We start from the raw sequence: 17,221 nt of genomic DNA on the forward strand, positions 1-17,221 counted from the left end.
TTCTGGGGCTGGGGGCCATCCGGGCAGGGGAAGACCTGGAACACGGGCCACACGTGAACTTCTTTGCCGTCACTGTCGGGAGCGTGCTTGTTCCGGGTCCGGAGGGTCGGCTGTCCGGGGTGACAGTGCCCGGACCCTCCCCTCCCAGGCCTCTTGACCCCTCCTCAATCCTCGGGCCTTTTGGCAGAGCCAGGGACGTGAGGGGCTCCAGGGCGAAAGCCCCCCTGCCCCTCTGGACGTTGGGGTGTGTTTCCCTGCTCCCAGGGAGATCCGAGCCATCCCCGGGGGTCTGGAAGCCCCCAGTCCACTCTGCCAGCCCGGCCCGGGGTCCAAGAGAGGCGGGAGGGCAGAGCGGAGGGGACTTGGGGCCCCCTTTGAAGGTTTTAATGTGTCCCCTGGGACCTGTGGAGTGTTAAGCAGGAACCCCGGGCCTACCCAGTGTGGCTCAAGTTGGGAAGGTGACCTCTGCCCTGTTGGTGGTGGTGGTTAGGAGTGTTAGGGTTCCTGGCCGATGGAATCATGGTCTTCATGTTTATTGAGCACCTGTTGTGGGCAGAGCGCTGTTCTGGGCACCTACCCAGTAGCCTAGCCTGTCTTGATTACTGTTTCGGTCTCGTTGCTGACCTCCCTGCCTCCTGTCTCTTCCCACTCCAGTCCATCCTTTACTCTGCTCCCTGGATCATTTTTCTACAAAAGCGTTCAGTCCATGCTTCCCCACTCCTCAAGACGCTCCAGTGGTTGCCCATCTACCTCTGTATCAAACAGAAACTCCTCACCATCGGCTTTAAAGCAGCCCATCACCTTGCCCCCTCTTACCTCTCCTCGCTATTCTCCAACTACAATCCAGCCCAGACAATTCACTCCTCTAACGCCAGCCTTTGCCCCCTCCTATTTTTATATCATACTCTCCCAAGCGCTTAGTACAGTGCTGTACACACAGTAGGTGCTCAATACATATGGTAACTGACTGACTGACCTGTATGAGGAGCCTGTGCTGGGCACCTCCTTGGTACAGAGTGCCCTATTGGGTATTTACTGTATGCAGATCACTGTGCTGAGTGCCACCTGTGCATACTGTGTACTGAATGGGGGGGCCTATATTATTATTATTATTATCATTATTTTTGTTATGAGTGCCCTATTGGGGGCCAGTTGCATGCAGAGCATTGTATTGGGTACCAGTTGTGTGTTGGTGCTATCCTGGGTGTAGATCATGTGCAGAGGGTTGTGCTGGATGCCTTCTGTGTGCAGGGTGTTGGAATGGGTGCCTACTACATGCAGAGTGCTGTACTAGGTGCTTGGGAGTGGGCAATGAAAGTAGAAGGGAAGGACTCTGTCCTCGAGGAACTTACTCGTCGGACTGCAGGACCCCATGGTGGCTTTACAGTCGATCAATCCAGGGTATTTATCAAGCTCTGGAGGGAAAACAGGTATCAAATTCCTATTATGCAGGTGAGGAAACTGAGGCACAGAGAATCAGTGGTACTTATTTAGTGCTTACTATGTGCAGTAAGGGTAAAGGCGAGTACAGTATAACAGAATCATTATAGGCGAACCTTGCCCACAAGGAGTTTACAGTTTAGGAGGGGAAACAGACTTTAAAGGAAATTATGGATACGGACATTAAGTGCTGGGGGGCTGAGGGAGGGGTGAATATCAAAGTGGCTCAGGAGAAGAAATCCAAGTGCGTAAACGACGCAGAAGGCGGGGTTTAGACAGGGAAGTGAGGGCTTAGTCAGGGAAGGCTTCCTGGAGGAGATGAGACTTTAGTAAGGCTTTGAAGGTGGGAAGAGAGATCCTGTGGATAGGAAGGGGGAGGGAATTCCAGGCCAGAGGGAAGGCGAGATAGATGGGATGGAGGAACAACGAGTAGGTTGGCAGTAGAGGAGCGAAGTGTGCCGGCCGGCTTGTGTGCGGGCCCGCAGAGAAGCAGCGTGGCTAGAGAAGCAGCATGGCTCAGTGGAAAGAGCTCGGGCTTTGGAGTCAGAGGTCATGGGTTCAAATCCAGCTCTGCCAATTGTCAGCTGTGTGGCTTTGGGCAACTTCTCTGGGCCTCAGTTCCCTCATCTGTAAAATGGGGATTAAGACTGTGATCCCCACGTGGGACAACCTGATCACCTTGTATTCCCCCAGCGCTTAGAACAGTGCTTTGCACATAGTAAGTGCTTAACAAATATCATCATTATTATTAGTAGTAGTAGGAGGAGATCAGCGGGGTAAGCTAGGAGGGGGCAGAGGGGATTGACTGCTTTAAAGCCAGTGATAAGCAGTTTGTTTTGGCAGCTCTGGGGTTAGGGGGTCGTTAACCCTACAGACTTCGCCGGCCTCCCCCCAAAACCTCTCCCTTGGTCAGGTGTGTCCTGATGACATCTTTGGGCGGTCACATTTCGGGGCCTGGAGCCGGGGTCTTTGGAGGCGTTGGGGGAGAGTGGGCGGTGTGGAGTTTTTCAGTGTGGTCTGTGGTCACCCTGGCCGGACCCGGCGAAACAGCTGGACTTCACCAGCCAAGGAAAGGGTGACAATTACACAGCAAGGTGGCACTAAATGCCCTGGGCATTAGGAAAGTGAACTATTCATTCATTCAATCGTATTTATTGAGCGCTTACTGTGTGCACAGCACTGGACTAAGTGCTTAATGCATGCACACACACACACAAGCACCCATAAACACATACACACTGACCAACACAATTACATATGTGCACCCACACGCTCAACTACACAAAGAGAAGCAGCGTGGCGTAGTGGAAAGAGCACGGGCTTTGGAGTCAGAGGTCACGGGTTCAAACCCCGGCTCTGCCAATTGTCAGCTGGGTGACTTTGGGCAACTCACTTAACTTCTCTGGGCCTCAGCTACCCCATCTGTAAAATGGGGATTAAGACTGTGAGCCCCACGTGGGACAACTTGATCACCTTGTATCTACCCCAGTGCTTAGAACAGTGCTTTGCACATAGTAAGCGCTTAACAAATACCAACATTATTATTGCAATCACACAAACACACATGAAAACCCAGCCATATACCTAGACCCACAAATCCATTCATTTGTACATTCAGTCGCATTTCATTCCCACATACAAACATGTAAGCACATATATGTTGGCACACCCACTCACACTCACAAATGCAGAAGGACCTACACACACACAAACACACCCATAAACACATACGCACTTGCCTACACTTCAAGCGTATGAGTACACATATACCTACACACACAAAACACTGCTTGGGAAATGATGATGATGATGGCATTTGTTAAGCGTACTATGTGCAAAGCACTGTTCTAAGCACTGGGGAGGATACAAGGTGATCAGGTTGTCCCACGGGGGGCTCACAGTCTTAATCCCCATTTTACAGATGAGGAAACTGAGACCCAGAGAAGTTAAGTGACTTGCCCAAGGTCACACAGCTGACAACTGGCGGAGCTGGGAAGTACAATGCAACAATAAACAGTGACTATCCCTGCCCACAACGAGCTCACAGTCTAGAGGACATTTAAGCACATATCTACAGGTACACACACAAACACATATGCACACATGCACCCTCAGAACAATCCACACCCACAGATACATTTCGGGCAGGTCTACAGGCACACTCACACAGAAGGAAGTTGCCTAAAACAAGCAGAAATGGTTCCAGCTTAGGGCTGGGAGTCAGAAGGTCATGGGTTCTAATCCTGACTCCGCCACTTGTGTGACTTGGGCAAGTCAGTTCACTTCTCCAGGCCTCAGTTACCTCATCTGGAAACTGGGGATTGAGACTGTGAGCCCGCTGTTGGGTAGGGACCGTCTCTATGTGTTGCCAACTTGTACTTCCCAAGTGCTCAGTACAGTGCTGTGCACACAGTAAGCGCTCAATAAATACGATTGAATGAATGAATGAATGTGGGACAGGGACTGGGTCCAACCTGATTTGCTTGTATCCATCCAGCTCTTAGTACAGCACCAGGCACATAGTAAGCACTTAACAAATGTCATAATTAATTATTTAAGTTCCCCACCCAAAGGTAGGCCCTTCGTAATCACATGGCCCAGAATTCACTACCAGGGGATGACAGAAGGCATGTCTCGCCACGGGGGTGAGGTTGGGTTTGGTTCTGGTGCCACCCTCGCTCATGTCCCCTGTCCCTCGGCGACCCCTTCCTCAACCGGGACTTGGTTCTCCCCCAGGGAAAAAAAATGGGTCAGTGGCATCAGCTGGCATGGTGTTGCTTCCCCCCGGGGGCAGCGGGCAAGGAGGGGAGCCACAGTGTGTAGCAGAGCACCGTGGGAATTTCTCAAACGTCTAGGGCAGAGGTGCCCACTGATCAGCAGGCAGTGGCCAAGGTAGCCACCTTGGTCCTGGCTACCCACTGGGCGGATCCATCCGTGGAACCCCCATTATTCTCCAGGCTCCACGGGCTCCTTCCTCCAGACCCCCAAGAGGGCAGTTTGGGGGGGCTAGGGCTGCGAATGCGGGTCAAGCTGCCGGTTGTTCTGGGGGTTCAGGGTAGCATCCTTGACCCCCTAGGAGGCAAGTGTTCTCTGGGGAGTGGTGGCACCACGGGGCCGGGGGGAGCCAGGCCCGGGCGACATTTGGGTCTGTTTGTTGTCACACAGGGCCTGGGATGATGTCAGGTGGCCTTTCTCCACTGCCCACCCCCAGGCTTGAACAGCCCTTTTAGCCTCAAGTGCGGCCCCTGTTCCCCCTCCCCACCCCGCCGGCAGGATGGGATTCAGAGAGTGGACCCCCACAACCTTTTGGAGTGGGGGCGGCCGGCCCCCCAGGGAAGCCCAGGCTCTGCCAAGGTCGCCTACTAATAGCCACGGGGGAGTGGACCCCCACAACCTTTTGGAGTGGGGGCAGCCGGCCCTCCGGGGAAGCACAGGCTCTGCCAAGGTCACCTACTAATAGCCACAGGGGAGTCCAGCGGCGGCCAGACCGGCCTGGTGCCCGCCGCCTTGGGGGATCAGACACACCAAGTCGGGGAATAGAAACCAGCGCCGGGCATCGCCACGCACAGAAGATACAACAGGCCTAAAGCGGATAAGAGCCCATTGCTGGGTGCCAGGCAAGCAGTCGGCAGGCAGCCTACTGCACCCTGGATCATCTCCCGGCCCCAGAAGAGCAGCTTTCCCGGGGAAATGGAGTCAAAGCCGACCAGGTGAGCCAGGGAACTCTCTTGGGACCGTGTTATCCACCTGGAGTCTGTGTGTAGCCGCCCGTGAGCCAGCATCTGGTCTGCTTCGTCGATGCCCAAACAAGTCTACCTGGGAACCGTGAGTTACCTCTTTTTTTCTTCCCCTAAATTTGGTTTGCACCCTTTATTCCCCCCTCCCTCAGCCCCACAACCTTAATGTCCATATCATTTACTTATTCTTATTAAAGTCTGTTTCCCCCTTCTAGACCATAAGCTCGTTGTGGGCAGGGAACATGTCAACCAACTTTGTTCTATTGTATTCTCCCAAGCGCCTAGTACAGTGCTCTGCACCCGGTAAATGTTCAATAAATACAACTGATAGACACAAATCCTGCCCACCAGGAGTTTACAGTCTGGCGTAGAGGCTAGCGCACAGTCCTGGGTGTCAGAAGGTCATGGGTTCTAATTCCAGCTTTGCCACTTTGTTTTATGGCATTTATTAAGCACTTACTATGTGCAAAGCCCTGTTCTAAGCTCTGGGGAGATTACAAGCTGATCAGGTTGTCCCACGTGGGGCTCACAGTCTTGATCCCCATTTTACAGATGAGGTAACGGAGGCACAGAGAAGTTAAGTGACTTGCCCAGAGTCATGCAGCTGACAGGTGGTGGAGCCGGGATTTGAACCCATGACTTCTGACTCCAAAGCCCGGGCTCTTTCCACTGAACCACGCTGCTTCCCCGACACTGTGTACCAGACACTGTTCTAAGCACTGGCATAGATACAAGCCAGATATAAATGACTTGCCCAAGGTCACACAGCAGGCCAGCGGCAGAGTCGGGATTAGGCCCCAGGTTTTCTGACTCCCAGCCTTGTGCTCTCTCCACTTGGCCACGCTGGTTCTCTCGGGTTTAGGGGATGAGAAGCGTTCGAGAAGCTGCATGGTCTAATAATAATAATAATAATGATGGCATTTATTAAGCGCTTACTATGTGCAAGGCACTGTTCTAAGCACTGGGGAGGTTACAAGGTGATCAGGTTGTCCCACGGGGTGCTCAGTCTTAATCGCCATTTTTCAGGTGAGGTAACTGAGGCACAGAGAAGTTAAAAGTGACTTGCCCAAAGTCACACAGCTGACAATTGGCAGAGCTGGGATTTGAACCCATGACCTCTGACTCCAAAGCCCGGGCTCTTTCCACTGAGCCACGCTGCTTCTCTATCCGGTCTAGCGGATAGAGCCTGGGCTGGGGAGTCTGAAGGTCATGGGTTCTAATCCCAGCTCTACCACTTGTCTGCTATGTGACCTTGGCTAATTACTTCACTTCTCTGGGCCTCAGTTCCCTCATCTGGGAAATGGGGATCAAGACTGCGAACTGCACGTGGGACAGGGATTGCGTCCCACCAGATTTGCCTGTGTGTCCCCGCCCGGCACATAGTAAGCACGTAACAAATACCATGGTTATTATTAATTATTATTATTATTGTTACAGAAGCAGCGTGGCTCAGTAGCAAGAACACGGGCTCGGGAGTCGGAGGTCAAGGGATCTAATCCCGGCTCCGCCACGAGTCTGCTGTGGGACCTTGGGCAAGTCGCTTCACTTCTCTGGGCCTCAGTGACCTCATCTGTAAAATGGGGATGAAGACTGTGAGCCCCAGGTGGGACAACCTGATGACCTTGTATCCCCCCCCCAGCACTTAGAACAGTGCTTCTCACATAGTAAGCGCTTAACAAATGCCATCATTAATTAATTAATTAAAAGAGCCAGAGGAGGCCCAGCTGAGCAACATGGTCCCCCTCATCCCCCTCTCCATCCCCCCATCTTACCTCCTTCCCTTCCCCGCAGCACCTGTATATATGTATATATGTTTGTACATATTTGTTACTCTATTTATTTATTTTACTTGTACATATCTATTCTATTTATTTTATTTTGTTAGTATGTTTGGTTTTGTTCTCTGTCTCCCCCTTTTAGACTGCGAGCTCACTGTTGGGTGGGGACTGTCTCTAGATGTTGCCAACTTGTACTTCCCAAGCGCTTAGTACAGTGCTCTGCACACAGTAAGAGCTCAGTAAATACGATTGATGATGATGATGGTGGAGAAGCGGGTCCTGAGGAGAAGGAGCAGAGATGGTGGGCCTGGGGGCTTCCTGCCGGCTCCTGCTTTTGTGTTTGAAGCTCAGCTGGGTCTGCATTGTGTCCATTGTGTGCACAATGGTTTCCACGGGAACCAAGCCGGTTGCTTCCTAGAATCCTCCTTGGATAGCTAAAAATACCTGCTGGGCCTTCCAGGAGGGAGGGTCAGCTCACACTGCTTCTGACCCCCCAGGCAGGAAGTTTTATTTTATTTATTTATTTTATTTATGCATATTTATTTTATTTTGTTAATACGTTTTGTTCTCCGCCTCCCCCTTCTAGACTGTGAGCCCACTTTTGGGTAGGGACCGTCTCTATGGGTTGCCAACTTGGATTTCCCAAGCGCTTAGTGCAGTGCTCTGCACACAGGAAGCGCTCAATAAATACGATTGAATGAATTAATGAAAGAAATGGGCTAGGACCCCAGGAGACCAGAGCCAGCCAGGTTCCTCCGCGTACCGGAGCGGTTTGGGGGTCACCAATGGAGCCAGGATGCCAGGTAAGCGGCCCTTCAGGGTCCTTTCTAACAGTAGTAATAATAATAATAATAATAATAATAATAATAATAATAATAATAATAATAATAATAATATTCGTTAAGTTAGAGAAGCAGCATGGTTTAGTGGAAAGAGCACAGGCTTGGGAGTCGGAGGTCAGGGGTTCTAATCCCCGCTCTGCCACTCATCAGCTGTGTGACTCTGGGCAAGTCACTTAACTTCTCTGTGTCTCGGTTACCTCATCTGTGAAATGGGGATGAAGACTGTGAGCCCCACGTGGGACAACCTGATTACCTTGTATTTACCCCAGTGCTTAGAACAGTGCTTGGCACATAGTAAGCACTTAATTAATATTGGTATTTGTTAAGCACTGTTCTAAGTGTGGGTTGGACACAGTTTCTGTCCCGCGTAGGGCCCACAGTCTTAATCCCCATTTTACAGATGAGGTAACTGACGTACAGAAAATAATAATAATGACTGTGGTATCATTAAGCGCTTACTACATGCAAGGGGCTGTACTAGCACCGGGGTAGATACAAGCTTATCACATTGGACACAGACCCTGTCCCACATGGGGCCCATAGTCTTAATCCCCATTTTCCAGAAGAGGGAACTGAGGGCCAGGGAAGGGAAGTGACTTGTCCATGGTCTCATAGCAGACAAGTGGCGGAGCTAAGATTAGAACCCAGGTCCTTCTGATTCCCAGCCTGTGCTCTGTCTACTTCAGTGCTTAGAACAGAGATTTCGAGTAGCAAGCGCTTTACAAACGCTATCATCAGTCTCATCAGGATACCCTGTTTTTTTACCCACATGATCCAGAATTGTGTGTACAATAAAAATGCCTTTGTGAAGCGACTGACATTGTAGCTAGCCGACTTTCGGCTCACCAGTAAAACAGATGAGCCAGTGCCCTCGGAGCATAGATTTAGAGGTGTCCAAATATTTGTTTTTGCTTTCTTTGTGCCAAGCACTGAGGGTAGATACAGAGCAATCAGTTCGGGCACAGTCCCTTTCAGTCAATCACTGGTATTTACTGAGTGCTTATTGTGTGCAGAGCACTGTACCAAGCGCTTAGGAGAGGACAATACAACAGAGTTGGCAAATATCATCATCATCATCAATCGTATTTATTGAGCGCTTACTGTGTGCAGAGCACTATACTAAACGCTTGGGAAGTACAAATATGTTCCCTGCCCAAAAAGACGTTAGTCTTCAAGGGGAGGGGCTTAACTTACAGATAGAGGGAATAGTAATAATGATAATAATAATGGAATTTATTAAGCACTTACTATGTGCAAAGCACTGTTCTAAGCGCTGGGGAGGTTACAAGGTGATCAGGTTGTCCCATGGGGGGCTCACAGTCTTAATCCCCATTTTCCAGATGAGGTAACTGAGGCCCAGAGAAGTGAAGTGACTTGCCCAAAGTCACACAGCTGACAATTGGCGGAGCCGAGATTTGAACCCCTGACCTCTGACTCCAAAGCCTGGGCTCTTTCCACTGAGCCACGGTTTAAGGATGTAGACACCGGGGCAGGCGGGGGTGAGTGTCAAAGGGCTAAGCCCCTCTGGACTGTAAGCTCAGGGTGGGCAGGGAATGTGTCTGTTTATTGCTGTATTGTACTCTCCTAAGCGCTTAGTACAGTGCTCTGTACACAATAAGGGCTCAATAAATACAATTGAGTGGCTTGAGGGGTACCCAGCCCAGTGCATAAGTGATGCAGAGGGGAAGGTGGGGAGGAGAAATGAGGGCTTAGTCAGGGAAGGGCTCTCGGAGGAGGTGTGATTTTAGAGGGCTATGAAGGTGGAGGGATTCCAGGCCAGAGAGAGGACAAGGCTCACAGTCATTTTTGTTTATGGTATTTGTTAAGTGCTTACTATGTGCCAGGCACTGTTCTAAGCGCTGGGATAGATACAAGGTAATCAGCTTGGACACAGTCCCTGCCCCACATGGGGCTCACAGTCTCAATCCCCATTTTACAGATGAAGTAACCAAAGTCTAGAAAAGCGAAGTGCCTTGCCCAAGGTCTCACAGCAGACAAGCGGCAGATCCGGGATTAGAACCCAGATCTTTTTGACTCCCGGGCCCGTGATCTATCCAGTAGGCCCCGCAGATGCTGCCTAAGGCGGAGGTAAAACAGGTATTGAATCCCCATTTTACAGAAGAGGAAACAGAGGCCCAGAGAAGCTCAGCGACTTGCCCAAGGTGTCACAGCAGGTAAGTGGCAGAGCCAAGCCACTCCTTCCTTCTCTCCTCCCCAAGTGTTAGGTTCTGGGGCTCCCAGGGGGGTGGAAGGGGAGTGTGTTTACCGGGGGACTGAGCACCAAGGAAAGGCACCAGAAGCACGTGTCCATTTTCCACATTTAATAGTGCACGGTGTAGTGATCGATTAGTATATTTACTCTGTACAGACACATGGGAGTAAAGCTACGAAACCTCTTTCTCTCCCCATGAAAAGCTTATTTACAATAGAAAAAAAAAACAAAAACCAAAAGCTTTGAGGTACAAAAATCCAAAAGAATATCTGAGGTATAAATACAAGGATATTTTAAATAATATCATTCTCATGCTTTACCTAGGTATGCCTGCACCAGTCAGCCCGGGGGGGCTCAATAGACTGAACTGTACAAAATATACGCTCACACAATGAAAGGCCGGGTTTCTTTCCGCCCCCTCACAGCTCTGAATTTGCACAAGGCGGCTCTACGTCCACGAGGAACCCCGGGGACGAAGACGGATGGGCCGCCTCTCGCCGCCTGCAACCCGTGGCCGGCCCTTCGGCCGTGAAGCCGTGGCGATAATAACACTGACAACGGTAACCGCGCTACCCACATCACGGACCCACTTTCCACCCGCCGCTCCGTGCCCGCCGGCCGCCCCCTCCCCACCGGACCCCCGTTACAGTAAAACCTGTAACATAAACCGCCCCGTCGTCCCAGGGTCCGCTACTTCGGTGGGGTGACAAACATCACCTTCACCGAACATGCAGCCCTAGGGCTAGTTTCCCAAGATGGGTGGGGTGGGTTCACAGCGAGGGGAAGGGCATGAAGCAGGAGGCGACCCCCATCCCACCCTCCCCCCATCTCTGTGCCAACCTTCCGCAGATGGCACTGGAAGAGACGCACGCCCCTCCCACCCCTGATGGACCCGACGGATTTCTCGCCGGGGTTGAACCCAGGGTGCCTGCCGACAGGCTGGCCCGCACACACACACAAACACACACATACACGCCGCTAGATCTTCCACATCCCGGCTCAGTTTCAAGTTGCGCTTCTCAGAAGCAATCCTCCCACCGGCGCCCGCTCGCCCTCGGCGAAGGGAAGGGCCGGCACGGTCTCCGGCCGGCAGAAGGCCCGGGGTCACCTGGCTTTGGCGTCCTTGGCCTCGAGGTGCCGGGGGCCGAACGAGTCTCGGATCTTCACCACTTCGGCGGCGCACAAGTGTCCGAAAGCTTTCGTGTACCACTCTGGCATGTGGCCCCTGGTGCAGAGAGGGACGGACGGACGGCGGGCGGTGAACCCCGTGGACTCCGGTTGCCCTCCAACCCCACCCCCAGCCTTGGTGCCCTCATCTGAGGACACGGCGAGGAGACAAGGGAGCGTGTCTCCACACACAAGGTATTCTTGGGGCAGGGAATGTGTCTATTTATTGTTCTGTCGCCCTCTCCCAAGCGCTTAGGACAGTGCTGGGCACACAGTAAGCGCTCAATAGATACGACTGACCGACTTACCAAGGGTTCGCCTCGACAGTCCTCTGCTGCCCACCTTTCTCCCAGCCCCCCTCGGCCTGGGGCGGGAGACCCTTGGGAGACCACTCCCCCGCCCCCAGCATCCCCCCCGCTCCCGGCCGCGGGTCCCGGAGCCTACCTCAGGTCGGTCCGGCACATGTACGTGAGTTTGGACTTCCCCGAGCCGCAGGGTTCGATCAGGTACCTGGACATGAGCACGTTGACCCGGACCCCGGCCTCGGGCGCCCGGCCGTGGTCCACGGAGGTGAGCAGCAGCGCGCAGGCTCCTTTGGGGAGGTTGGTCCTCCAGGTTCTGTGAGGGCAAACGGCCTCGGCTCAGATGGCCCCGCTGGCCACCCCCCCCACACCTCTCTTCTCCCACCACACCCCAGCTCACGCTCTCCCCTCCTTGATTCTCCTGCCTGGGACTCCCCAACCCGGCTTCGGAAATCCCACCTCCTATTGGAGTCATCTCTCTTCTCCCTAGGTCCCAAGCTCCCTGAGATTCAAGCGTTTCTTTCCAGCCGGAAATCTGCTGTGTCTATCTGTCTTATTGTAAGATCCTCCAGGGTAGGGCTTAGGTGAGCCTGCTGGTACTCTCCCTCCCAAGTGCTCTTGCCCCAGTGAGCACTCAATAAATACCCTTAAACCACACCTCTTATGTGTCCGTCTGGAGCCTGCTGTGTTAGGGTTTGAGCTCTTTGAGGGTAAGGACCGTGTCTTTCATGGTATGTGCTTACTAGAGTGCTCACTGCCGAATGAGGGAATTTCTAAGAGGTGGTTGCAAACCTATCTCAACAGTATCTGTTGAGAGCTTCCTGTGGGCAGAGCACTGTGTTCAGGGCTTGGGGAAGTACAATACAGTCAGGTTGGTAAACAACATCCCCGCCCTCCAGTTGTTTCCAGTCCAGTGGGGGAGATGGTCACTAAAGGAAAGTACAGACAGGAGGCTGACGTTGCAAAGTCCTTGTAAGGGCAGGGATCCGTCTACTAACTGTTTTGTGTAGGACAATTACTCTCCCTTGCAAAGCTTTATGGAAGGTACATCTCCTCCAAGAGGCCTTCCCTGACTAAGCTCTCCTTTCCTTTTCTCCCACTCTCTTCTGCGTTGCTTGCCCAGACTTGCTTCCTCAGCCCGACGGCACTTATGTCCATATCTGTCATGTATTTATATCTATTAATGTTTGTCTCCCCCTCTAGACTGTAAGCTAATTATGGGCAGGGAATGTGTTAGTTCTGTTGTTGTAATAGTAATAATGATGATGGCATTTATTAAGTCCTTACTATGTGCAAAGCACTGTTGTAAGCACTGGGGAGGTTACAAGGTGATCAGGTTGTCCCACGGGGGGCTCACAGTCTTCACCCCCATTTTACAGACAAGGGAACTGAGGCCCAGAGAAGTGAAGTGACTTGCTCAAAGTCACACAGCTGACAATTGGTGGGGCCTGGATTTGAATCCATGACCTCTGACTCCAAAGCCCGTGCTCTTTCCCCAGAGCCATGCTGCTTCTCATCATACTTCTCATTGCACTCTCCCAAGCACTTAGTTCAGTGCTATGCACACAGTAGGCGCTCAATAAATATAACCGACTGACTCTTCCTAGTAGGCAGTGAGCCTTTGTTTATAGATATGGGCTTGGTGGGACACGTCTCAGCCCCCGGCCCGGCCCGAGGCCACTGACCTGAGGACGACAAAGTCACGGGCGGGGTGCGGGGCCATGCTGCTCTGCACAAACTGATAGATGTCCGTGTGGCTGTCCAGCGTCTCGATGACCCTGGCGTCCAGGAGGTCCACATCCCAGAGACGCTGCTCCTTCAGCAGCCGGTTCAGCACGGCCTCGGGCCCGGCCGGGACCTCCACGGATGACCGCCATAGACGCAGAGGGGGACCCTCGCTTACCTGGGGGGACGGGGCCGAAATGCCAATCAAGGAAAGGCGGCCCAGACGGGGCCATGGTGCAGCTCACGCCCCTTCCCGAACCCCTCGCCCGGGGGTGGTGGGGAAGAAGGGGGCTTTGGGGTGGCCCACCCACCTTCTTGTAGGAGAGCTCGGCAGGCTCGGCGGTGGAGCAGCTGACCCAGCCGCGGAACTTGTCCTTGACCTCCTTGAAGAGGCTGTCCACGCAGTCCTGGAGGAAGTGGCGGTAGTCTCCGTCCTCCTCGCGGCTCAGCCGGCCCAGCGCCTCCAGGCTCAGGGGGCCCAGCTCCTGCTCCGTGTATGAATTCCGGCAGCGGCTCATCTCCTCGGGGACCTAGGGGGAGGAGTGGGGGGCCGGGCTGACGGGATGGGGCTTGGTGGTGGTGTGGGGCGGTAGCCCATCCGATCTCCCCCAGAGATCTCCTGTTGTGACCTCCTCCTGAGGCCGCAGCGGGCGGGCTGGCTCGGACGGGCCAGAGCCCAGCCCGGCCAGTGCAGCAGCAATCAGTACATCTGTATGTGAGGGGGGAGGTAGGGTGGGTGGCGGGGGAGATCTCTGCGCCGGGCCACCCGAACTCTTTGCCCACCGCGCATCACCTCACCTGGAACAGCTTCTTGCACTCGGCGATCATGTGGGCCAGCCCCTGCGTGGCGGCCAAGTTCTCGTTCAGATCCTTCTGGTCCGGTTTGCCCAAGCTCTGCTTCCTCTGCATGACCCTGGGGCGAGACAGCCGCCCACGATTAGTCCTGGGGGATCGTGGGCACCTACGGGATATGGGGGGAGACCGGGCCAGCGGGGCAACCCACTGGGACTTCCCCTTTTCATCGGCTCTCCACAACTGAGCAAATAATTATAATAATAATGATAGCCATGGTATTTCTTAAGCGCCTACTATGGGCCGAGCACCGTTCTAAGCACTGGGGTGGATACAAGGTAATCAGGTCGGACACAGTCCCTGCCCCACACGGGGCTCGCAGTCTTAATCTCCATTTTCCAGATGAGGTAACAGAGGCCCAGAGAAGTGAAGCGACTGGCCCAGGGTCACAGAGCAGACACGTAGGGAGCTGGGATTAGAACCCAGGTCCTCTGATTTCCAGGCCCAAGCTCTTTCCACTAGGCCACGTTGCTGAGCAACCTGGTCCGGGATGCCCGGGCACCAGAGAGGCCAGGTGAGGGGAGAAGGGTTTGTTGACTGATGCTGATGCCAGAGCAGCCCCCAGCCAACTTGTACTTGAAAAGCCAACTTGTACTTCCCAAGCGCTTAGTACAGTGCTCTGCACACAGTAAGCGCTCAATAAATACGATGATGATGATGATGATGATGAGGGAGGGGTGTTGGCTTTCCATGCGCAGTTTGAGGCAGAGTCCTGACCCTTGATTCCTCCTGAGGATGAGGCTGCTTTTTTTAAAGCGTTACTGAAAGCAGCATGGCCTAGTGGATAGAGAACGGGCCTGGGAATCAGAAGGACCTGGGTTCTAATCCCAGCTCCACCTCGTGTCTGCTCTGTGACCTTGGGCAAATCACTTCACTTCTCTGGGCTTCAGTGACCGCATCTGTAAGATGGGGATTAAGAGTGTGAGCCCTATGGGGGACGGGGACCGTGTCCAACCTGATTACCTTGTATCTACCCCAGTGCTTGACTGTGAGCCCACTGTTGGGTAGGGATCATCTCTATCTGTTGCCGAATTGTACTTTCCAAGCTCTGCACACAGTAGGCACTCAAGAAATACAATTGCATGAATGAATGGATGCTTAGAACAGTGCTTGGCACATAGTAAGCGCTAACATGTACCATCGATACTATGATTATTATTTCATTTTGTCCTTCCATTCTAAGCAGGAAGGGGAGCTGATATAATAACAATAATAATAATGGCATTTATTAAGCACTTACTATGTGCAAAGTACTGTTCTAGGCGCTGGGGAGGTTACAAGGTGATCAGGTTGTCCCATGGGGGGCTCACAGTTTAATCCTCATTTTACAGATAACTGAGGCCCAGAGAAGTTAAGTGACTTGCCCAAAGTCACACAGCTGACAAGTGGTCGAGCCGGGATTTGAACCAATGACCTCTGACTCCAAAGCCCGTGTTCTTTCCACTAAGCCACGCACGGGTGAGACCACCGAGGTGCAGAAAGCTAAGGGACTCTCCCAAGGTCACAAGCGGGATTAGAACCCAGGCCCCCGAATCTTGGCGGGGCCGTCTGGACACTGTCACGTCCCCAGGGCCAGCGATGTTCACGAGGGTAAAGGAGGGGCCCGGTTTTGGGGGGGACGGGGATGGGACGCCCACCTCGGAGAAGAGTTCTCCCGCTTGAGAGTGTTAAGGTGGAAGAGGGAGGGGGCCAGGCAGACGGCCAGGTTGGTGGGCGTCATCTGGTTCTCCTTGACGGCGGCGGTGACGTCGCTCAGGAAGTAGAGCAGCGTCTGCAGCGCCTCCCTGTTCTCGTCGGGCAGCAGCATGATGGCCGCCTGGATGGCCGGCAGGCGCTGGTCCTTGGGCACATCTGCGCGGCACAGCCGGCCCCTTCCAGTCAGCCGGCGGTGCCCTCCATCCCCTCCCGCCCTGGAAGTCCTTCCCTGACCCATTGGGGTTGGGGGTGGTCCCGGAGACGGTTCCGGGGCGGGGCCGCCTCCCGTGTCCCGACACCCCCGAGGAGAGGGACCTGGGGTACGGGTCCATCCTGCCATCCACCACAAAGTCCAACTCCCCCCACCCCACGCGTAGGCCGGGAACCGGAAAGGGGTGGAGCCGGGGGGCTCGTCTCTCTCTGGGGGCTGACACCCACCCCCCTCCCTGCCATCCCCGCCGCCCCCCACTCACATTGGTAGATCTGCAAGAAGGTCTCAGACAACTTGTTGGTCATGAGCGGCTCGGGGAGGTCCCGGAAATACTGCTTGAGCATGTCCGCCACGTCGTAGGCCGACTGGCCCTCGTAGCTCACGCCGCCCGCGGGGCCGTCGTTCATCTGCCGCAGGGCCTGGATCCTCGACTTGACGCCCGATTTGCGGAACAGGCCCACCTGGAGGGGGGAGGGGACCGGAGACACAGAGACAGCAACAGGGCGGTGTCGGGTGGCGCCCACACAGCAGGGACGCTGCCCACCTCCTCACCGTGGTTGGGTGTTGCCAGGAGCGCCGCTCAATTCTCCCCTTTCCCTCCGCCAGCCGTGGCAGGAGCGCTGCCCTAGTCCCCCCATCCCTGGCAGGGGTGGAACCGACTCCCCCCGGCCATGGCAGGGGTGCCGCCCGACACTCCCAGCCAGCCACAGCAGGAGCACCACCTGACTCCCCCCAGCCACGACAGGAGTGCTGCTTGACCCCTCTGCCCTGGCACGAGTGCCGCCCTTCTCCCCCCAGCCCAGCCATGACCGGTGTGCTGCCTGACCACCCACCCAAGGCATGGCAGGAGCGCTTCTTGACTCCCCTTGGCAGGGTTGCCACACCCGAGTGACCCTCCTCCCCAGTCAGGGGTGCCACCCTACTCCCTCCCAGCCGCGGCAGGAGAGCTACCTGACTCCTCCACTCCCCACATAGGCCTCTCCTGGCCCTTGCCCTCTCCCCGCTGCCCGGGTTGCAGTGGCAGGAGCGCAACAGGGTTTACCTGGTCCAGACATTGGCTGCGGAGGTAGCGCATGGCCTGCTGGATGCTCTGGGGCAGGGGCTGCCCAGTCCGCTGCACGTTCACTGGCAGGGGGACTCCAAACACACTGCGCTCCTTGTAGTCTGGGACTTTCATCCTCTTCATGAACTTGGGCACGGCCCTGCGGGAGGAAGCCGGCAGGGCAAGGGGGTGAAGGGGAGAGGGGACGGGAGGAAAGG

General features: G+C 54.3%; 1 protein-coding gene across 3 annotated transcripts in view; it reads right to left on the reverse strand.

Moving 5' to 3' along the window:
* Positions 1 to 10,103: 10,103 nt before the first annotated feature.
* Positions 10,104 to 17,221, reverse strand: part of DLC1 (DLC1 Rho GTPase activating protein) — a 150,400-nt gene continuing 143,282 nt past the window's right edge. For all 3 annotated transcript variants that reach the window (XM_038769243.1, XM_038769242.1, XM_038769244.1), the window contains 8 exons: positions 17,004 to 17,163; positions 16,224 to 16,422; positions 15,693 to 15,906; positions 14,002 to 14,116; positions 13,515 to 13,733; positions 13,164 to 13,381; positions 11,621 to 11,794; positions 10,104 to 11,234 (listed from right to left, as the gene is read on the reverse strand). In XM_038769243.1, the coding sequence (XP_038625171.1) occupies positions 11,114 to 11,234; positions 11,621 to 11,794; positions 13,164 to 13,381; positions 13,515 to 13,733; positions 14,002 to 14,116; positions 15,693 to 15,906; positions 16,224 to 16,422; positions 17,004 to 17,163 (1,420 nt within the window). In that variant the 3' untranslated portion in view covers positions 10,104 to 11,113. The remainder of the gene's footprint in view (positions 11,235 to 11,620; positions 11,795 to 13,163; positions 13,382 to 13,514; positions 13,734 to 14,001; positions 14,117 to 15,692; positions 15,907 to 16,223; positions 16,423 to 17,003; positions 17,164 to 17,221) is intronic.

The sequence above is a fragment of the Tachyglossus aculeatus genome, chromosome X5 (genome assembly GCF_015852505.1).
Source record: "Tachyglossus aculeatus isolate mTacAcu1 chromosome X5, mTacAcu1.pri, whole genome shotgun sequence".
Classification (NCBI taxonomy): Eukaryota; Metazoa; Chordata; class Mammalia; order Monotremata; family Tachyglossidae; genus Tachyglossus; species Tachyglossus aculeatus.